General features: G+C 44.0%; 1 protein-coding gene across 1 annotated transcript in view; it reads left to right on the forward strand.

Moving 5' to 3' along the window:
- Positions 1-23,660, forward strand: part of LOC102374153 (probable acyl-CoA dehydrogenase 6) — a 160,012-nt gene that overhangs the window by 134,505 nt on the left and 1,847 nt on the right. The window contains exons 7-8 of the mRNA XM_006025902.3: positions 9,201-9,362; positions 9,593-9,743. Of these exons, the coding sequence (XP_006025964.1) occupies positions 9,201-9,362; positions 9,593-9,743 (313 nt within the window). The remainder of the gene's footprint in view (positions 1-9,200; positions 9,363-9,592; positions 9,744-23,660) is intronic.

The following is a 23,660-nucleotide window of genomic DNA, read 5'->3' on the forward strand; positions in this document are numbered from 1 at the left end:
CAAGAGGGTTTTCTTCCTTTAAAAGATACAGATCTTGTTAGGAAAAAAATCTGTGATATTGCTTGTCTTAAAACAAGGCATTCATTTTCAGGAGCCCTAGTGCCAGTAGATTTGTAAATAATGTTGAAAGTCAACTAAGCACAGCCTCAGGGTGAAATGCATTATTAGGATAATAGGGGATTTTTTTTAAATACACGTTGATGCTGTTGTTCACCCTAAAGATGTGATGCAATGCCTTTAATAGGCTAACAGCATTTTTTATAATGTATAAAGAATAATCAAGTGAGAGAATAATTTGTATTTCATCTTCCTTTTTTTTTTTAAAGGAGCTGTGGTTAAAAACTGTATTTGGGAAAAGATCTTTATAAAAATGTCACCTCAACCTTGCAACTGACAGGCTGTAGAAGTGGGCACCTCCATAGAAGCCAGATGCAGGACTGGGCCTTTATGGATTATGTCAGCAATTCCCAAAGTATAGTATGTCTCAACTTTGGTAGTGGGACAGGCATGAAAAGTTCCTTGGGCCCGTACAAATCATGGCTCCCAGTTCTACCTGCACACCCCCTACTTTGGCAGCTGCTGCTGCATTTTTTGGTGCTGACTACCACCAATCCTGCTTGCTAGTGACAGTCAGTGGCAGGGAAAGCACGGCAGTGTCTGAAGTAGGAGGAGTGGAGAGCAGCATGAGAGTGCCCAACCCTGCTATGGTGGGCATAAACAAGCAAGCTTGGGGAGTCTCTGGGTTAAGCTAACCTTTGTTAAAACTGCAGGGGCATACAGTTAAGTTTCTTTCTGGTAAACAAATGTCATTCTTCCAAGCACAGAGCAAATGTCATCATTGCCCAGAGCAAGGGCACATGTTTGCTCTTGTCTGTTCTCTTGTGAAGGCTTGGGTTTCTCTGTAGTAAAGAGATACAAAGAGGAGAGAAGCTAAGAGAAGACTGCAAAGAAGCACTGGTGTGCCCGTCTCTGCACGATGATCCGGTCCCACGCCGCCTTTGCCCGGACAACTGGTCTCACTGGCCTAGGACTCTCGTGTAGACCCTGGAGGGCTCCTTGGTGACCTTCTGGGTATCCCCCAAACTCGCCTGCCACGAATTCAGAAGGTTCTCCAGCGGAGGGGGTCCCCTTGGAGGATGCCTCCAGAGTTGTCACGTGTCTTGGTGGATGCCTACGGGGCTCCAAAGTCTCCTACACCCTGGCCACACGCCAACCTATGAGACGAGCCTCAGGATCTTTCACAACTGGCCTCTTTTGATGTCTTCCCTGGTACCCACATTTCCTCCTCTGCAGACCAGCGCCTTGGGCTCTAGCCAGAGCCGGAGGGTCTGGTGATGCTCAGCCTTCGGGGCTACCCCTCTCAATGCCCCACGCATCCCACGACGGACACTGTTGATTGTCGCTGCGTTCTCACATGGTCTTTCGTCTCCGAACAGGGTCTCTAATTCACTGAGCCTGGTGTAGTGTGCTAGGTTCCTCTGCTCAAGACGGAACAGAATAGATCTAACTAAGAAAGAAAAGCATGAACCAAATGCTCACCACCGGCAAAGCCCACGCCATGGGAACAACCCGATGTGGAAAAGCAAAATGAATAATGACAAGAAACGCGGGAAGGAAGAGACAAGAAAGAAAAGCAAAGTAAAGGGCAATCGCAGGGAGAGTCTTATGCCCCCTTCGCCCCTAATGCCCCTAAGCTGGTGTGTCCCCTGGGCCAGGGCCCACGCCTTGACCCTGACTGGGGTTACTCTTATCCCCTCCGGGATCCACCTCTTCCTTATGGTCGCGGCACCTGCTGCCTCCGACCAGAGCTCCCTCGCCAGCTCTTCCCACCTCCACTGTCGCTGCTGGCTTCACAGCCGCTGCCGGCTTTGCTGCCGGTCCTTGGATCTTCACTGGTCTTCCCCAGCACTGAGATCTTCTGCAGCTGCCGGTGCCGGCTCCGCTGCCAGTGCCAGCTTCGCTGCCGGCCTCTTTGATCTTTGTCAATCTTCCCCGGCATGGAGATCCTCTGCAGCTCCCACTGCCAGCTTCGCTGCCAGTGCTGGCTTCGCTGCCAGCCCCTTTGATCTTCGCCGGTCTTCCCCAGCACGGAGATCCTCCACGGCTCCCGCTGCCGCCGCTGATGCTGGCCACAGCGGCTGGACGCACTCCTCTCAGCGGCTCCCCACCGCTCCTCCTACACTTGGCGCATCCCCCGCTTGTGCTCCCGGGACCAGTTTTTAACTTCGCCAGGTGATGTCTCTTCGTGACATCACCCGGCTCCAGCTGGAGATAGGCGCGGCTGACAAACCGGTCGGGTGGTTTTCCCTGGTGCGCCTCCTCGCTTCTCTAGCTGTCACTAGCAAGCAGGATTGGTGGTAGTCAGCACCAAAGAATGCAGCAGCAGCAGGTAGGGTTTTCTCTTCTTTTACTTTCAACTGGGGTCTGCCTCTGGACAAGGCTTCCCCATTGATCAAACCTGCGTCCCTGGAACAACTGGCTAAAGGCTTGACAAACAGCAGCCTATTAAAAACTGTAGAGACTGAGCACTTTTGGAGCTGAGCACTGGCTGAAGAGGGTAGAGCTGTCAGCAGAGGCACTGTCTCTTGTTATTTAATATCTCTTGTGTTGAGAGAAATTGGACTGTATTTTTCTTTGTAAATAAATAGAACCATATCAAAGAAACACCTACACCATCGCCAGTATTCTCTTGAATGCAACAACTTGCAAAAACCCACATTTTGGCTGATCTGTCCATTTCATTTTCTTTTCATAAAAGCAGATTATAGATTTATAGGTATCTATTCACTTGCCTGTAGCCACAACTTTAGACATCTGAAGTCTTTATGTGAGTGTTCTCTTGCATTTCAAGGGAGCTCTGTTTGTTTGAGGACACACTTGTCTCCGTAAAATGAAGACTGAGTCAAAGTCAGTGTGAAATCGAACTCTGGCATTTGTGGTCTGCAAGCTTGTATTCTGCACAAGTAGAGTTCTGGATTGTTCTTTTTGCAAAATTTTGGAGAAACTAATTAAGCAGTGGCAAACCACAAGGAAAAAAAGTAATTTGGCCATTTGTACATATATGTTACAATAAAACAAAAGACACAACTCTGAAACTAGTCCTGAAAACTTGTAAATGTACTCAACATGTGCTTGAAGTATTCTGTTGAAATCAGCAAGACAGGTCATAGAATCATTAGAAAATTAAGGTTGGAAGGGACATTAGGAGGTCATATAGTCCAACCCACTGCTCAAAGCAGGACCTTCCCCAACTATATTATCCCAGCCAAGGCTTTCTCTAGCTAGTTCCTAAAAACCTCCAAGGATGGAGAATCTACAATTTCTTGGGATAACCTGTCCCAGTGTTTTACTGCCCTCCTAGTAAGAAAGCTTTTCCTAATATTTAACCTAAACTTCTCTTCCTGCAACTTGAAACCTACCCTGGAAATCTTCAAGAGGAGACTGGACAGTCACCTCACTGGGGTTACCTGACCCCAGCTGTCTTTCCTGCCTACTGCAGCGGGGTTAAACCCAATGATCTTGCAAGGACCCTTCCAGCCCCTTCCAATCTATCTATGAAAGCATTACTCCTTGTTCTGTCATCTGCCACCACTGAGAAGAATCTAGCTCCATCCTCTGTGGAACTACTTTTCTGGTAGTTAAAGGCTGCTATTAAATCCCCTCTCTGTCTTCTCTTCTCTAGACTAAATAAGCCCAGTTCCCTCAGCCTCTTCTCCAAAGTAAAGTTCCCTACCTGCCTCACCATTTTTGTTGCCTTTCACTGAATTCTCCAATTTGGCTATATCCTTTCTGTAGTGGGGGGCCCAAAACTGAACACAGTACGCCAGATGTAGCCCAACCAATGCCAAATACAGAGGAATAATCACTTCCCTGAGTCTGCTGGCAACACTCTTGCTAATGTAGCCCACATTGCTGCTAGCCTTCTTCTCAACAAAGGCACACTGTTGGCTTATATTCAGCTTATTTTCCACTGCAAGCCCCCAGGTCCTTTTCTGCAAAGCTGCTGCTTATCCAGTTGGCCCCCAGCCTGTACACCCGGTGCCTGGGACTGTTTTGTCCTAAGTGCAGGACTTTATGTTTGTCTTATTGATTGATACCCATGAGATTTATTTTGGTCCAATCCTCCAATTTGTCTAGGTCTCTCTGAATCCTATCCCTACCATCCAATCTAGCTACTACTCCCCCCAACTTGGTGCCATCTGCAAACTTGCTGAGAGTGCATTCTTTGCCATCTTCCAGCACATCGTTGAAGATATTGAACAAAACCAGCCCCAGGACTGACCCCTGGGGCACTCCTCTTGAGACCAGCTGCCAACTAGACATCAAGCCATTGATTACTACCCTCTGAGCCTGATGATCCAGACAGTTTTGTATCCACTTTACAGTCCGTTCATCCAACCTCTACTTCCTTAGCTTACTTGTGAGAAAGTTGTGGGAGACCATATCAAAAGCCTTGCTAAAGTCAAGGTATACCATATCTGCTAGTCTCCCCACATCTACAGAGCCAGTCATCTCATCATAAAAGACAATCGGGTTAGTAAGGCATGACTTACCTTTGGTGAATCCATCTGGACTGTTCCTGATCACCTTCTTCTCCAAATGCTTAGAAATAGATTTCTTGAGGACATGCTCTATACTTTTTAGCTGAGACTAACTGGTCTGTAGTTCCCTGGCTCCTCCTTTTTCCCCTTCTTAAATATGGGCACTATATTTGCCCTTCTACAACCATTTGGGACCTTTCACAATAGCCTTGAGTTTTTGAAGATGGTGGCCAGTGGCTCTGCAATCACACTGGCCAACTCCCTCAGCACACTTGGGTGCATCCCATTCAGCCCTATGGACTTGTATATGTGCAGCTCTTCTAAATAGTCCCCAACCTGTTCTTTTATCACAGTTGGCTGCTCACCTCCTCTCCAAACTGTGCTGCCAGGTGCAGTAGTCTGGGGGCTGACCTTGCCTGGGAAGGCTGAAGTGAAAAGTGCATTGAGTACATCAGCCTTTTCTGCATCCTTTGTCGCTTGCCTCTCCCATTCAGTAACCACCACCCATCACTACTTCTTTTGTATGTTTGAAATGAAGTATTTGCTAAGCTTTTGCAGGATTAGAGTTGTACATGGCATGCTAGTCTTCAGTGCAGGAAATATCAAGATGTCTTTCACCTGTACTCTGCTCTCAGGAAAAGGACCCTTGTTTCTCTAGAGATTCCTGTTCTCCTCTGATGATTAGCTTACCACTGAAGCCATTACTTTGGATTTAAAATTTTTGGAGAGTCCAGTATTCTGTTGTGGTAACTGGCTCTTTAAATTTCAGAGAGACAGTTCTGTGAAGTAGTTTTATTCCCAATTATTGTAAGCTTTAGCTTCCTACCTTTCTATTATTAAATATATAATTCCTTTCATGTACTGTCTCTTTTTTTCTCCTCATTTCTTCTTTTCCCTTCAAAAACATTGTTTTTTTAATATTTTATTGGAATTTATTAATAACATGAAGTAAAAGAATAGTTTCCTGTAAGTCTTTCTATCAGTTTTATATTTTGCAAAAATCCTATTTTGCCAAACCAAAATTTGATCTGCAGAATTAAAATATTCCCTGCTTTCCTCCTTGGCCAGGTTTATCACAGACATGAATAAAGACTGTTTCTTGCTTATTAAAAAATAACTGAGCGTATATTTGTATTCATAATGTACCACTCATTATTTGTTAGGTCTGTCACACTAGTAACAGGTTCTGCTGGGTTCTGGTGAAGTTAGCAGGACCTCGGAAAAGACTAGACCTCTGGGCAGGACAGTACAGATATTTTTGTGTGAACTGCTGCATATATTTGGAGAGAATAAGAGCATCTTACCATTTTTACTTAAATATAAGTTTAGTTCCCCCTCCCCCTCCATCCACATGAGGGGAAACCCCCTCATCTTACATTTGCATATAAGGATAGCTCACTAAATACATGATCTATTATTAAAGATAAGCAAGTGAACAGACGTTCACTTTTGATGTCGGAAATACAGCCACATGCCTGCTTTGCCCAAAGCCAGAGGGGTGGGAGCAGCGCTAGAGTATGCCTCCCTGCCTGGTTGTAGCAGACAGCGTGAGCCAAGGCTTAGTCCACCTACCGTGCGAGGGAGGGGTTTGCAGGGGAGATGCAAAGCATCCTGGGATGCTGGGAGACTGTTAGTTAACTTGACTCTGGAGGGGATCTGGGACAGGTCAGTAAACTGCTTTAACATAAATCAGTTAAGTCTGATGCTACATCCATCCAAATTTATCTTAAACCAGTTTCAGCATTGTGTTACAGATTTGAATCAGCTTCCTATCACTTATACCATTTTATGTTTAATTTCTGTCCCTAGCTACAACCAAGGCCAGTTCAGAGAATGATGGCATTTGGCCATAAACTAAACAGGCAGCTGACACAGCTGCCTCCTGCTGGTAAATCTGTTGGGATTGGGGGGGGGAGTATGGGCTGGGGCTGAGACAAGTTGCCCAGCTGGGGTGGGGAGGCGCATTACTCAGGGAGGGGGGTGCAGGATGCAGGCACGGCAGTGCTGGGACAAGAGCTATGCTCTGCTGCCACTTAGCCCTTTCTTCCCTGAGTGAGCTGCGCCTGCATTGCATCCCACCCACCCCCCTCCATGTGCCGGCTGGGCAAGCAGCAGCAGGGCATAGCCCCTGCTCCCAGTGCTGCCACGCCCGCATCAGCACTGGGGGTGGGGACTCTGCACTGGTGCTGCATGCCAGCTGGCACAGGGGGTGCGGGATGCAGGTGTGGCAGTGCTAGGAATGGGAGCTATGCCGTGCTGCCACTTGCCCCCTTCTGCCCGCAGCTAGCTGTGCCCTCATCCCGCCTTTCCCCACCCTGGCTGGACAAGCAGCTGCAGGGCATAGCCCCCACTCAGAGTGCTGCTGCACCCACATCCCACGCCTGCGTGCCCTCCTCCCCAAGTCCCATGCCCCCTGCCCCAGCTGGGCAGCTTGTCCCAGCCCCAGTCCCTCCCTCCCCCATGCCCTTTCCCTCTCCCCACCCCCAACAGACTTACCAGCTGGTAAGCCTGTTTAGTCTATGGCTGAATCGCCGAATCTTTTCCGAGTTTTTTTCCGAATCAATTAGGATTCTTTGAATCAATTCAGAGATTTTAATTGGTCTCCCGATTCGATTTGTATTTGGAGATTAGGTCGCTGAATCTTTGCACAGTCCTAGTGTACAGGTTCAGTTCAACCTTGGTTTCTAGATGGATCCAACATATGGGGAAGATTTTATGGCAAGAGAGACAGAAAAAGACTACATTTACCATATTTTCTTGCTTACAACATGCCCTGGAATAAGATACAGTACCTTATTTTTGAAAGTCAGAAGGAATTTTAATTCCTTTCGTGTAGTAAGTAACTGAGTAGCAGCAATGTGGGAGCCCAGCCTCTCCTTTTTTCTGCTTTCTTTAGATTCCATGCAGACTTTACTTTCACTTTTGCACAGCAGAAGCCTAGGTGGCAGAAAGTGCTGTTACTGTATTTCTTCATTTACATTGTGCTCTCCAATTTTCAGCATTAGTGTTGTGTGTGGAAAAAATATGGTACAGCAAAAGCTCTGTTATCCGGTACCCATGGGAAATGGGGCATGCCAGATAACCAAATGTGCCGGTTATCTGAGAGGCATCTTTGCCTGGTCGGGCAAAGACGCCCCTCCCGCCATGTCCGGCGCATCCACATCTCATTAACCATGCTGCCCCTCCCCTGGTGTCAGTGTGCCAGGGAAAAGGGAGGAGGTGCTCTGAGCAGGCTGCTTTACCCTGCACAGGCTGCTTTACCCTGGGCTATGGGATTCAAAAAAATCAGAAGTCCCACTTCTGGTTTCCCTTTTGCTGCATTGACCGGCGTTAACTGGCATGCCGGTTAATGAAGTGCTGGTTAACATGGCTTTTACTATATATGGGTGTTGGTGAGATTTCAGGCTGAAGGAAGGTAGAGAATTTAGAAAGACTGCAGACTTCAGTCTTACCACAGAAAAGACTTCACAGTCTGTATTTATCATATAATTTGCAAAGTATTTATATATTTTCATACTGTATAAGACTTTTGCCACTTATTTACATAGTCGGCATGCTCCAGCTCAGGTGCTTTTGCTGTAGATTGTAGCTTTGCCATGTTAGAAATACGAACACCTGGAATTTCTTTAATCTTTTTTTGGGTAGTTTCACAGAAAATGAATTTCTATAAGTCTTGCTCAACCAGATTCTCTACAGAATTCCAGGTAATAGAATTTGTGCCTCTCCTAGTATAACATCTGGGCTAGAAGAACATACATATCCAGAAGTTTTTTCCTATCTTGGTGATTGTAGCTATTAGTTTGCTGCTTTTCCATTTTGGGGGATTTTGGCAACATACCAGTGTAATTGTGAAACGATCATTAGCTTTTTTCATTGCTTAGCCTTTAGTATTGTATTACTTGAATCTTGAAGCAAAATTAATTGCTCCTTCTGTAAAGTGCAAGTCTCACACCAAGGATGAAATTTACTCCTTTCCAAAAGGACAGAAGGCAGCATGGTATAATATGTAGCATATTAATTCCTCTGGCATTCAGGCATTTTTTTGTAGTTACTGGTCAAAACAGGGATATTTATTTGAGAAAGCGTTCAGAAAGTTAGATAATGACAAAATATTTTTAAATGGTGTACTGGAAGTCATTCCAACATGCAGGAAGAGCACGGGAGAAGGATAGAGACATTTAATAAGAAGGAGGCAGAAGTGTCACAGTGAAGAGTCAAGTGAGACAAGATAGTGGTGCGTGCCCAGTAAAGGACCTTAGCCTTGAAAATGATGCGGGGGAAGATGTGCAGTTACTGGAAAGACTTATAAGTGAATGGGCCGTACGGGTAGGTTGTTTTGCATGAAATGAATGGGAAAAGATGGTTATAGTAATCCAGGTAGGAGACTGTCGAGGCTTGGACAAAGGTTTTAGCAATATGGCTGGAAGGAAAGATCTCTTTGGATCTGAGATTCTGAATATGTTTCCCATATACCTTTAAATAAAGCTTTATGTGGAATATTAATGGAGTTGAAACTCTTAAGTGCTAACATGATCCCCATAGATTAATTTATTTTAGAAAAACAAGTATAATCATTGTATACAACCCTATTTTATACAACCTGGGAATATGAACAAAAAAGCCCACTTCAACAACTGTTCTCTGCTTACATTTATTAAGTTGTGCAACAAATGGATAATATTATACAAGAAACTATCAACTACACTCGGCAACGAAAAATATTCAACCAGCCACTGCTGAACAACCAAATAGTGCACTTTCGCCTGGCAGAGTTAGCAACTGAAGTGGAACTTCTTCGTTCTCTGCTCTACCGGGCTGTTGGTAAGCTTCTGTATTTCCCTTATATTTAGCTAATATTTCTATAATATAAGAAATTGTGCTTATATTTGGCCTATATTTACCTTATATTTAGTTGGTAAGCTTCTATATTTACCTAGTATTTTCTTAATATTAAGGACATTGTTGTAGTTGGAAGCATATGGGGAGAGGTCTGGGACTGAGAAAAAATAGTGGTTGTTGATTTACTGTAAAAACTTGTGTTTTAATTTTAGCTCTGTATATAAGAGGCAATGATGTGACCAGATTTGCTTCCATGGGTAAGCTAAAGGCAGGCCGCCTAGCCCGTAAGCTGTCTGATGATTGTCTCCAATTCTGGGGAGGAATGGGATTCACCAATGAAGTGTCAGTGAGCAGATTTTACAGGTAAGCATTTGGTAAGAACAGTGCAAGCCTTGACTCTGCTTTAACTGATATGAATAACACAGAACACAGAAAATACTCAACATGGGATGTTTGATTTTTTTTTCCCAATTTTTCTACAAAATGTAAAAGACTTGGGCCCGATCTTCAGTTGAATTAAATGTTATTCCCTTGAACTCAATATAGTTACATTAATTTACACTGGCCAAGGCCCTGATGCTTTGATTGTCGTTAACAATTTAGGGCCTAATCCTGTAAAGGAGGGGTTGGCAACCTATGGCTTTCAGAGCCTTTGGATCCAGCCCATGAAGTGGTGGCTTTGGCAGCATTCAGTGGTAGGGGCTCTTCCTGCACCACCTCTGTCAGCTGCCTGGGGCTCTGGCATTGTGGGAGCTCTGTCCATGTCACACTGCAGTCTAGCAGGACTGGCTCTGGCAGAGAGGGGCTTGCACTATGCCATGCTGCAGTTGAATGGTAGCCAAGTGACAGTGGTAGAAGAAGTGGCAGTAGCAGCTGTGTCCTAATGTCTGTCTCTCCCCAATCCAAGCTGGGTTATTCTGTGCCCCCTCCCCCTTCTGGAAAAAATTGCTGACTCCTTGACTCCTTGTACAAAGGGATCCAAAAGACTGGAATCTTGTTGATGTTATTGTGATTCAGCTTGGGTGTCAAAATAAGGGAGCATGGATGAATATCCTGTTTCCTAAATCAATCAGGGCCTTACATGATAATTGTGTAGATTGATCTACTCAAAGGCTGGTCTAAAGTTTAAGTGAAGGGAATGGCCACTAGTGGGGCCCCACATCCTTCTGCAGTTCTCTGTTTGCCCTTAGGCAATAAGACCAGAGAGAGAGAGACTTCATTGACCAGTCCCTTCCTGTTTGGCTAGTAGTTGCCTGCCTATCCAAGGTGCTAAGTGCCCGTGGTACAAATTACAGGAACAGAGATAAAATGAAACATCAGCTTGGTCCTCAACTCTACAACAACCAGCAGAACTCAGTGTCTCACAAAAGCATATGTATCTGCTTGAGTCTCTTATAGGCTTCTGTGTTTTAAACTTTCTACTCTGTTGTAAACATTGAAGGCTCCTATGAGCCTATCTGTAGCCTGTGCTCTGTTCCCCGATGTTCTCCTCTAGTCATCTGTATAGAATTACTTCAGATGCCCCTACCTAGTATACAGGTAGTCCTCGGACTTACGACAATTCGTTCCTGAAAACCACGTCTTAAGTCGAAATGTCGTAACTTGGAACCTATTTTCCCATAGGAACAATGTTATAAATAGGGGATTGGTTCCTGAACCAAGGCCCAATACCCTAGTTTCAACAAAAATAACCCAGAATTTTGTAGTCAGTCAATTTTAGATGAGTAATATAGCTACATTAATGTATTTATATTGTAAATAGCAATCATATTGATTTGGAAGGACTTCTTTGAGGTGACTTTGCTGGACTTTTTGAAGGGTTCTTGGCTGGAGTCTTCTCAGTAGTCTTGGCAGCAGGTTCTTCTGGAGTCTTGTCTACTTTCTTAAAGAAGGTGTCTAAAGAAGTTTGGATAGATGTTCTCCAGGGAGATGGGCGATACAGTGAACTTGTTCACTGGCATGGCGTTGTGTCAGACCAAGCGTTGTAAGGTCGATACTGATGTCAGAAAGTCATAACAGGGTGTCAGTTTATAAACATTGTAAGTGCCCTTCATTGTAACTCAAAATATCTCAAGTCAAGGACTACCTGTACAGGAGACGTGTGTTCCTCCCATGTCATTTCTGATCTTAAAGTGGAGCAAAAAAACCTTGCACTGACTGCACGGTATGAGTAGATTTTACCCAGACTCCCAAAAGTATCAAAGGGAAGATGGCAAACTACAAAGGCGGAGCTATCTGAGAACCACCTAGTAATAATAATTGTGGATGAGAAAAACTGGATCTCAAGATTAACAGAATAGTCTGTAAGAAACATGTTTTGTATGAGAAACTAGCAGCTTGAAGTAGATTGCTGGCTCCAATATATTGTATTCTTTTGGAAGATACCAATATTCTGTCTATTAAATTATTGCTGTATTCATTGTTGTGTAAAGTAAATATGGAATTCAAATTTTCCTGATACAGCACATTTCAGCTCGTATATCAACCTTCAAAACAAGACACTTAATAATATCTTAGTGGAGTTAGAGTTTAAATATACTACTCCTGCATAAAGTGACATTAGAAAAACAGAAAGTTATATAAAGCTTCCTTCTTTAGAGCATGTTACTTAGGCCTAGGCCTGTGCTAAGTGGCTAGTATTCGCTTTCGATTTAGATATGGATGATTTGGGGGACAGTGATTCGATTTCGTGATTCGATTTCATGATTCAAATCACTGTCCCAAATTGATTCAGCCAAATCTGATTCAGAGATTGAAGGCTGGGAGATTGTGGTAGCTGCAATCTTCTTGCAGCAAGGTATGATGGGATCTAATCCATGATCCCACAGTTGCCTTGCATCCCTGCCATGTATGTATGATTCTGTTACTAGCAACCTCTTCTGGTAAACCAGTGGAAGGGGAAACTGTTTAAAAATATCTTTGATTTTAAACTACTGTCTTTTTCCTACCGAGTCTTCAAAACCAATGAAATGCTGAAGCAAGCTCAGCTGCATTAGCCATAGTGTGGCAGTGTGAGAATTCCCCAACTGACACACAAGTAGCAGTGTATGTTCCCCATCCTCCAGAGTACTTTTCTTTGAGCTTTGTGCCCCTTTAAGAACATGCTGCTATTGTGCTATTGGCAATGGTGCTAGAATATTCATGTTTGGGAGTGGGGGGAATGAGGGTGCATTATTACTACTGGTTTATTATTTACATTACCATGCCCTCCAGGTGTCCCAGGTACATACCAGGACCTTAGTGCTAGATACCATACAAATACCAATGAAAAGATGGTCCCTAAACCACAGAAACATTTATCAAAGTTTTTTCATTTAAGTGGGAAATGAGTCACATGCATGTATATTGCTTACATTTGACTTTGGAGCTCTGAATTCTTAGTGTTAGTACTTTTGTGTCTTCTGGGGAGCATTACAGCCAACTCTGTGATATAGCTGTTTTGGACCCATTCTAGGATAGTTACTAAGCAGAATAGTGTAGTTGTGTACTTGCTCCCCAGTTGGAAAATCCAGAATATCCTGTTTCTGCCACTCTGTATTAAAGAAGCAGATCTTTGAACCCTCAAAGGAAACAGCATTATAAATGAGTCCAAAGGACACATGATGTCTACACTCCAAAACTTCGTTATGACCTAGTGGAATTCCATTGTAAGGTAATCATACTTGTCAGGGACACAAAAGTAAGACTGTTTCCAAAAAGTACAAACGTAGGTTCACCCTGTTTTCCTCTTAATCTTGAGCGATAAGCAAATCCACAAGTCTCCTAATACTATCTCCTTTTACAACAAAGTCTGAGTAATTGGTTCACATCACCATGATGTTTATAAAGTAGCTAGCAGCTGGTAAGCACTGCATTCAGTCACACCATTTAAAGGTTGAATTTATTAATGATATTGGTGGGAGATGTTAACTAGACCCTGTACAAAATTGTCAGCCAACTTTTTTTATTAACTGGTGTTATTTTTAGATCGGTAGTCCTTAATTAAGTTGTTCTCCGAAATATTTCTTAAGTGTACTTATTGTATTGTATAGAAGGAACTAATGAAGGCTAGTTCCCCTGCACCCAGGTGACATTTCCTAAATGTTTCTCCTTTTTGTTTTTCAGTAGAAGCTTTTGTTTTGTTTTGTTTCATTTTTCATTGGTGTTTTTTTTATGTGAGGGAAAGAAAAACAGCTGAGCTTGCTGATTCCAAATGTGAGGATTTTGCACCTTCAGAACCTCGAATGTCTTGCTGGAACTCCATCATTCTAGAGAAGGAGATTCAAAGAGAATGGTATTTCAGGCCTGACTCTAACAACCAGGGTAGACTGAGTAAAATTCAGTCTGACAACTGGAGTGTGTTCCATTAGACACTAAACCAATTTCTACTTTTACCTGATCTGTACAGGATAATTTTGAAAAAAAACTTGGGTAGCAGCAATGGGCATTAATATCCATGCCTAAATGCATTGCTGGTGCCTGTGCTGTACTAATTTGGATGAAGGAATGTCATGGGTAATACAAACAGCTCAAACTTTTTCCACAGTACCAAAATTTCCCTTTAATATATACCTTTGAATATATTACCTTTGATCTTTTTAAAAAATATATCTGCCTATATCTGAAGATTTGAAAGAGCATGAGATAAATACTTGAGAGTGGTTTAGTGTAGTGTAAAGAAAGTCATGCTGCTATCCTGCAGTTTAGCTGGGTGTAGCTAGCCAAAAAGAACCCTGCCCTCCTCTCTCCCTCTCCCAAAATAGGGAGAACAGTAACTGCTAATAAAGTCACACAGTAGAAGCAGCAGCTTCTAAAACAGCCTGCCAGAAAATAGTAATAACCCAAGATGCATAAGTCATTAAAAAAAAATTAAGCAAGGTATGATACAAACACCTTCCTAACCAAGAAACCTTTGAAAAGGATAAAGGGAATAAAAGACCTTCTTACGATAAAATCACTGTCATGAAGCTGATGCCAGAATGAAACATAGAAGTTGAACCAGCGCATGTGCATTACAGGCAATTCTGTCTTCCAGCACAAGTTATCTTTTTCTTTCCCACATCAAAGGAGAGTTAGCAGTTCCAAAAAACCCTTCCAAAAAGGAAAACTTCAAATTATCTAATTCCTCATAATAACTCAGCCTGTTTTGAAGATTAAGGCATTCTGAAACTGCAGCAGCTTCTCTCATATAGTTAATGAACAAAGAAATACCTTTCCAAGATCACAGAGATTATTTCAAGTGGAAAATGTAATTTTTGGGGGTGGATACAAGCACTGAACAGAGGCAGCTCAGCTATAGAACTTTATATATAGCATTACTGGCATGGCACTGCACAGGCTTTTCATTGTGGAATTAATTGTAATCCATAGCCTTTGCATGGCCCTTTACATGTTTTCAGAAGGTTTTACTAATGTTAATTGACTCTCAGAAAATACCCATGAGGTAGGTTGTAACAGAGTGCCAGAAGGCTCCGGTTACATGAGAAAAGAGTAGCAGGTGGAGCTGGCTACAAAAAAAAGAGCCAACCAGGGGAAGAAGTAGAGTCTAGGAGTGCCTGTCACAGTGAGGTGAAGCTTGGCTATTCAGCCAGAGTGCTAGGGTCTATGTGGCAGGGAGCTAGGGGTCTTTGTGGGACTGGTTTTCTTTACATCCAGAGTGCTTTCTTACTGTGTTGTGGTTTATAGCGGTGGTTTGGGCATAGCTGAAAGGGGAGCTACATCAGGGCAGCAGGGGGGCGCATACAGGCTAACCCACAGCGGGATACCAGAGGCACACCAGCATTTTGAGCCTTGCTAGGGGCTTGAGACATAGACCGGGCTTAAGCCTTATAAGGCAGCAGCATAGGGAAGGATAGCAGCCGAGTGCAGCTCAAGCCAGATAAGGCCAGGCAGCCCCAATAAGATAGGGCTGGGGTCTCATATAGAGCCAAAGCAGGCTCTGTGCCCAGAGCAGACCTACAACAGCGCCAGGGACCCAGGCAGAGCTGAAGCAGGTTCAGTGCCAGAGACAGAGCCAGTGGGCCCAGGCCTAAAGTACTCAAGATAAGGTTTGGAACCCAGAAGCCAGGTCCAGCACAATGGGGCTGGGCTAAGGGAACCAGGGAGAGACAAAGGGCCGAGGCTGGGAAGGCTGAGACTCCAACAAGGGTATAGAGGTCTGAGGTGGCCTGCTATTGGATTGGGGCCAAGTGCCCACCAAAATCATTAATTGGTAACACCTGCAAGGCATGGGCATGGCTGTAAGGGAGTTTTGAAGGCTGTGAATAGCCCTTAAGGCTGCAAGAATCCTAAGGTACCCTAGAGTCAGAGCAGGGCAAGGGTTGTGTGGTCACCAGGGAACGTCACAGCTGCCCCTGGAGCACAACCTGGTTACATATGTAAATATCGTTACGATACAATTGAAGCAGAGATGATAGCAAGTTGCCCAAGGCCAGACATTGAGGAGCTCAGATGCTACAGTGATGAACTTGGCACAAATGTTCAGAAAGAAAGGGGATAATAGTAGAGACATTGAGGCATAAGGGCAGTTGTTCTGTTGCTTTTGATCTATGACTCTGGAGGAGGATATTGCATCAGCTGGCACCTGCCCTTGCTCCTTCTACTCTTAGCGCTTAGTACCAATCCTGCTTCTCCAAATCATGGGATGCAGGGACCTATTGCTGCTGACTGGCCAGTTTTACTCCTGTGACCCAGTAATGATCCTACTGCTATTGATGCACTGAATGCACTAACCCAGTAGCTTTTGCAGATGACAGTGGTGGTGCTAATGTAACAAACCCTCTCTGGACCTGGTACCTTTCAAAAGGAGTGTTTCCCATGGGTGTTCACACCTTTTTGAGAAAGCATGCTATGACAAAGCCTGGAGACCTCTGTCACTTTAAGGAGAGAGACCAAAGCAATTAGGTCTGAATAGGGGCTAACTGCAACAGGGCAGGCAGCCAGGAATCCCTGCCGCAGAGGCAAGAGGCTGCATGAAAGAAATGAGGAAAACCTGCAGCCTATTCTGCATAGAATAGGCTGGCTGTAGGAGAACTGGCAGCCAGGAGATCAGCTAACTATTAATGAGATGGATGCCAGCAAATGCAGTGCCTGTCACAGAGAGGTGAAGCTACAGGCAGCCAGCTGCAGGCAAGCTCTTACCTTGCAAGGGTAACTTCCTCAGGGAGAGGAAGCGCAGTGGCAAACTGTACCCAGGCAGGCAGGTAGGCAGCCCAGAAGCAGGGGGCTGCTGGCTGCTTAGCTAAGCCCTAGCTTAGGAAGCAGGCAGGTCATCAGTCAGCAGGGAGGGAACACTTGTGGGGAGCTACAGGGTCACCTGTTGGACAGGGCAGGGCTTAGGCGGTACATGAAGTCCATGCATGAGAGTACGCAGAGCAGTCTGGAGCTTAAAATTGCAAGAGTAGCAGAGACAGGGCCAGGATCCCTGTGTCCAAGCAGGGCACAAACCAGAGTCAGGGACCTACAGCCCAAGAAGGGTGAAACAAGTGCACGAGAGGGGTGAGAACCAGGGTCAGGGACCTGGAGCGTGAGAGGGGCAAGACTGACCCAGGAGGGCACAGAAACCAGGGCCAGGGGCCCAGCAGCCAAGAAAGGTGAATTCTGGGGCCAAGGGCCAAGGGCCCAGAGCAAGACACACAGGCCAGAAGCCCAGAGATGCTGACAACTGAAAGGTCTGAAGCCGAGAGCTGGAACTGAATGAGTGGGCCAGAGCTGAAGGCTTGCAGCCAAAGGAAAGGGAGGCTAAAGCTGAGAGGGCCAAAGCCTCTACAAGGGGCTTAACAGTATTGAGTAAAACCTGCGAGGCATGGGCACAGATGTAGGGGAGGTCGGAGTCTTGAATAGCCCATAAGGCAGTGGGTACCCTGGGGCATATATGGGCCAGGAGGGCCCATCTAGTGAAGGATTGGATTTGGGCTAGCAGGGTCCAGGAGGGGAGCCACTGGCAAACGTAGGACTAAGGCATATTCGAGGATTCTTGAGCAGCTTGCCTTTAAAAAATCAACCATTACATCAAGGCATGGCAGCAAGTGTAAAGGGAGGGTACCTAGAACTAGTACAGGACAGTAGCCATTGGGCCACCGGCAGGGGTCACAGCCGCCCTTCAGGCCCAGTCCTGCTACACATGCCTGTTCCTTTTTAAAATGTGGGTTCACAGAAATGTTTTCCTTTGACCTTTAGCTCCACACAGCAGATGTTACAGGCAATGCAAACTGATCTGTCTCTCTCTCTCTCTCTCTTTTAGTATGTCTCATTAATTCAATGTTGAGGAAAGTGATGTTTTGCAATGAAGGCAGGGAAAATGATGTTCATATTTAAATCCACTGATTAGGTTACTGTTTCCTGTACTTAATTTTCAGATGCATGATGTTTCTGAATAGAAATAATTAAGAGCTATTACTTGGGGTGGGGAAGTTATAGAAATGCGATGGTTAAAATTTTTATTCTATTTCCTCAGCCACCTCCCATGCGCCTTGCCACCTTCTGGTTTCCTTCTGAGAGACCAGTAAAACAGAACTTAAGGGCTGGATGTTCAATTCCTCAGAATTATTCCTCCCTACTTCACCTTTTTCACTGTTGCTGAGAACTAATTCCTGTCCATTATTTGTGTATTGGATCTATCAGTGTCACAGTTCTTGGGTTACCTGGATCTCTGACCTATTTGTGGTCTTTTAGGGGTACCTCAGAAAAATCCATGGTCCTTTCCTGGCCAACTAGGCGTGAGGCTGCAAGCCCCTGCAGTCTCCCATGATTATCTCAGCAGGTCTGAGTTCAGTTCAGAACCTGCAATTGAAGTGTCATGGGTGGCAATGGCAGGATTATTTAGTGATTTGTCAGCTCTCATTAGACCAAGTGTAATTTATTCAGAACAAACATATGTAAGAGAATACATACTTTAAAGTGATAAACTTATCTAACTTGCTGTATGACCCACCATCTTCTATGTGGAGTCATTGGCAGGTTGGTCACATACTCAGGTCTGTTTAAAAAATGAGAGCAACTCCCCTGTTCCTGAGTTCCAAGTCCTTGGCGTTCTTAGTTCTCTTAAACTAGGTGAAGCCAGTCTACGCTTCCTTCCCAAGAGAGAAATGTCAAAAGATGTATTGCCTGCATTTTTCTACTTTACTTCTTAGATCCCACAGGGATTTCACTCATTGACCCAGTCATTAGCAAGCCCACAATACATATTGCATCTAAAACAGAGGTTCCCAAACTCTGACAGATTGAGCACCATCAATTTAAAATGATACAACCTTAACTACCACCAGCAATTATTTTCAGTTCAACCTTAAGTACCAACAACAAATTTTTGTCATATAAAGTAATTATAATAAATCTGTTAAAGCATACCACTGACAGGTTATCTGAGTACCACTGGTGGTACGCATCCCACAGATTGGGAATTGCTGATCTAAAACATTTCTACAATACTCTTTGAATATTCCGTATCATCTGTTACAGAGTAGCAAAGCAAATTTTATCACTACTTGGGCTCTGCCTAGGAGCAGTTTCCTGTTTCATATATACAAACCATCTATGCCATGATCTATTGCATAAACAAGGAGGAGTGACGGGTAGCGTGGGAGGGTTGCTTGCATGCCTCCAAGAGCTTTGATGATTAAGTGTTTGCAGCTAGTACAGTGCTACAAAGGTTTATAATGTTAAACATTATCAAGGGCTTCTTGCAGATTGCAGAAGCAGAGAGCACCACTACATAGATTAGAAAAAAGTAAGTATGTTGTTCTAGCTCTGCTGCCTTCCACAGAGCCCAGAGGGGAACAGTGGATTATCAGGCTGTTGAACCAAGATTTAGCAGAACCATTTTTTTTTTTCAGCAAGAATCAACTTTTCAATGAAAAAATAGCAAGGGATGGGATGTAGTTTGCAGCTTGAGTGGCTATGGGAATTTAGGCATTGCTGGTAAAGATGACTCAGTGATGTAGATGCCAGCTTTTAAATTAGTCTCACTGGAACCACTCAAGTAGGAAGGGTAAGATAAGCCTTTCCTCTTCTAGGTAGATAAGTACTGTAGTAGTAGTAACAGTATTTACAGCTTTCGCCAAGCAATATAATAAAATGGACAATAAAATTATATATATATATATATATATATACACACACACACACACACACACATACTAAATATTTATATAAATCATAATTTTTACTAAAAGCATAAAATAAGATTATCCGTTTTACCACTTTAGACAAAGTTAGAACATGATGTATAAATGAACAATAGAACAGGACAGGAAAATTCTATTTGATTTTGGCCCTCAGTCTTTCAGCAAGTGGAGTAAATATACCTAAGGAGTGTAAGACAGGCTCCGAAGCGTTAGAAAGAAGTCAGATTGTTTTTCCTCATTAGCTCAGTGTTTAGTTTTTCTCAGTAATGGAGAGATCCATTTCCCTCTTAGTTCTTCAAAGAACATACAAGACCACAAATAAAGATTTTAGTTATTAACCTCATTCTTCCTGCAAGAGCATGTTCTGTCCAAATTAGAATCCAATACCACCTGCCCATGACAACTGCACATCTCATTGATGTGAATCTCAGTCTAGTGATGGCCTCTCATTGTTTGTAGTTTTGCACTACAGATGTAAGTGTCTGGGCCAAAGGTGTGTTTTATTAATCTTAAAACGGGGGAAGTTCGAGACTGTGTTACTGCCAGCATATCTATCTGCATGCTGGCTTCCTTAAGTCTTAAATGTATGTCTTGTTTTAAGTACAGGGGGAATATTAGGTCATTTCCTCTCAGTACATTTCCCAGGCCATTTACCTACAGAAGACTGTGTAGATGTTCTTTAGCCATCCAAACTAGGATTTGTCAGAGGAGAGCCTTCTAGAATGTATTTCTTGGGGTATCTGGTAGGCATAAAAGATCTAACTTGCCAGGTCATGGCACAAGCCCCCAGCTTGGACCCCCATCTGTCTACCCGGGCAAGCAGCTTCCGCCACCAGCAGTCACATGTGGGGTTAAAGCTGAGTGGCGGGGCAGCCCTGGGAGGGAAGCAGCTAGCTCCGTGCCCCCCATCCCACTCCCATGCTGGTCTGCAGTATAAAAAAGGTTGGGAAACACTGGTTTAGGGTTCTTAATTGGGCTAAAGTGCTCACATTTATCAGTCAAGTTTTAGAGAGCATGAGAATCTATTGTAGAATTAAGTAAAGGTAAAGTTTGCCTTAAAAATACATTAGGGATCTTTTCAATTATCAGGTGGATCGTAGGGACAACACCCTAGAGTTCTGCTCTGTACAATAAAATGTAATCTACCTTGGACCTATAGACTCTATAGCAGCGTTTCTCAACCCATGGCTCATGACCCAAAAGTGGGTTGCAAGACTATATGAAAGGGTCGCAAATAAACTTTAAAAATGGATTCTCCTTTAAAGGAGAAAAATGTGGGAAACCATGGGTTTTCCCTTGCAGGCTGGCAGAGTTCCAGCCTGGAAGGGGCTGCCCCCCACACACTGGGGGGCTGGACTGGCTCTAGGAGCAGTGGGTTGCGAATGAGGGGCACTGGATTGAGACTGGCCATCAGTGTTTACAGATGGGTCCTGATACGATAAAGGTTGAGAATCGCTGCTCTATAGTGCTGCCAGAATTGCTCTTCTGCGCATTTTATTGTAGAATGATAAAACTCCACACAAAATCTGTTTTGATCTAGCATTTACATTTTCAATGTACTTATTCCAGTGCGCTGAGATTTTGGTTGTGACCTTTTTTTTCCTCTTTCCCCCTACTCTCTTCCCCCTTCCCTCCCCTGCTTTACCTTTTGTCTTGCTTATCTCTACCTATTTACTTTTTCACTGACATCCTACCACACTCTTAGCTTCTCTCATTCCGTGGAGTCTCAGACCAACAGAGACTCCCTATGCCTGACAAAGGGTGACTGCACCCGAAAGTTTGCAAAGAACTTTATTCCAACTACTCAGTTGGTCTAATAAAAGATATCACGTCTAACCAAAGAACCTTGCCTGTCTTATTCCAGTTCAGCTTTTTGCTAAAATAAATTCCAAGGTATTTAAAGAAAGATACCACCTGTATTTTCTTTTCCTGTAAAAAAGCAATCCCATTCCTTCTTTCCAATGGTCATTTCCAAAGACTGTTATGTTGGATAGGGCATGCCAGTCACATAACATACCCTTGATGCTGCGTTGAATAGTAAGTGAAGATTAAGAGAGCTTTGTCTATTGATGTTAGTGCCAGTTTCTTCCATAATTTTAATCTGTCTGTAGAGTAGAAGACTCTCTTGAGATCTATGAAGGCTACATACAAATAATTTTGTCTTTTAACATATTTGGATGCCAAATAATACAATGCCAAACAATGGCCCATTCAGGAATAACCTTCTCTAAAACCAGTATGCTCTTCTCCCCAAATATTTTCAGAGATCCATGTCTGAAGGTGAAAAAGTAAATGTGTCTCAGATATTTTGGCAGGAATACACATAAGGCTAATCCTGGTTTTCTTGTAAAAATCATGAATTCTCTGATAGAAGAAAGTCACAAATTCTATTATTAGAAACTCCAAAATCCAGGTTTTTCCATGATTAAAATGAAATGCCACTACATATATATATCTATATCTATATCTATAGATATCGATATATATCGGTTGAACACAATTATTTTATTGATATACTTACAATTTTAAAGCAATTTGGAAACCTACCAGTGCCTCAGTCACTATAATACAATAAAGTCTAAATACCTATAATGGGTTTCTTGAAAATCAGAGCTAATCCTGCCCCATTCTCTCACCAAGACACACAGAGATCTGGGAAGCATGTGTCCACCATGCTGCCCAGGAGTGTGCATAGCAATGGGGAGCTAGCCCTCACCCGTTGGATGAGCTGCCCACAACTCTCTCCCTCCCTCACCTTGGGGGCCCCAGTTCTCCCCCCTCCTCCTCCTGCCAAACTTACCTGTGGCGAGCTGCTCTCCAGGCTGCCTGGAGGCCTTGTGCACATCCACATGGCACCCCCTGTCTGACCACTGGACATCCACATGGCACCCCCTGCCTGACCATCCTGCTCCCCACAGTCCCTTGCAAGCTGGAACTCTGCCAGCCTGCAAAGGAAAACTTACTGTCTCCCGTGTTTGTCTCCTTTAAAGGAGAAAATCCAGGTTTTTCTCCTTAAAATGAGAAAATCTGAGTTTTACTACGTTTTTCTGTGGTGAACAGAAAACCCAGATCCCTGGTGATAAGACACAGGATCTCTTATCACTGTTTTTTAAAACTGGGACTATTATATTTTCATTGCAGTACTTTTGATAAATACCTTCTAAAATAATCGTATTAAAATTTTTGGTTTGAATCAGACACAACCAGTCAATGATTTGAGGAGAAAATCAAGGCCGAGAGCTTTTCCATTTCTCAGTAAAAATATACTCGTACTTGAGGTTCAGAGGTGAGATAATGATCTACTTGTAGCTTAACAGATAAAATTTCTTTCAACAAGAAGCTACCATTTCCTTCACCATCTGCAGATAAGTTGTTAAACTTGTTTTAAAAAAACAAGACCCATGTATCTTCAGGGATATACACGTTAGAAATTATCCCTTTGGCTATAATTTGCCAAAAAGTTAATTATATTTTTTTCCTTACAGCTACTAGTTCTTTCCACAACTTCATTTGCTATTGTTTCTTTTTTGTAGCTATCAATTTTTCATAGTCTGTTTTAATTTTCTTGACGCACTGAAAACTAACACAGTCATTTTTAGACTTATATTCCTCCACTGTGTCCTGATTCCTTCCCAAAGTGCACTTTACATTCTGACAGCACATGCATGGGTGGATCCAGGAGTTTGTGAAGGAGGGTGCAGGAGCAGCAACTAACACTGCAGGCATGGCTGCACCACTCCTCCCAGCTCCCCCTTCACACCCAGGTGGCAGGCCACACCAAGGGAGCAGCAATGAGGACTTCTTTTAAGTCCCCAAATTAGTTAACAATCTTGTCATCCCCCCACCACCTCCACATCCCCTTCTCTTGCCCACCACTGCCACTGTCCCTGGCTGATCTGGGGGGGCGGAGGCAGGGGGGTGGCCTGGGCTGGGCTGAGCTCCAAAGCTATTCCTGCCCTGCTCCACCTGGGAACAGCAGCAGCAGGAAGGTTGCCTGGTCCCACTAGTAATTCCCTACCAATCTAGAACCGAGTGCAGGGAGGGGGAACCTGCCTGGCATTGCCACTGCTGCTGAGCCCAGGTGCTGCAGCTCTGGAGCCCCTTCCCTCTCAGCCCTCCCAAACCATAACCCTCGCAGTTCATTTCACAGGAAGTCAGAGGTTGGCTTCAGAGCCAC

This window comes from Alligator sinensis, unplaced genomic scaffold (genome assembly GCF_000455745.1).
Source record: "Alligator sinensis unplaced genomic scaffold, ASM45574v1 scaffold436_1, whole genome shotgun sequence".
NCBI lineage: Eukaryota > Metazoa > Chordata > Crocodylia > Alligatoridae > Alligator > Alligator sinensis.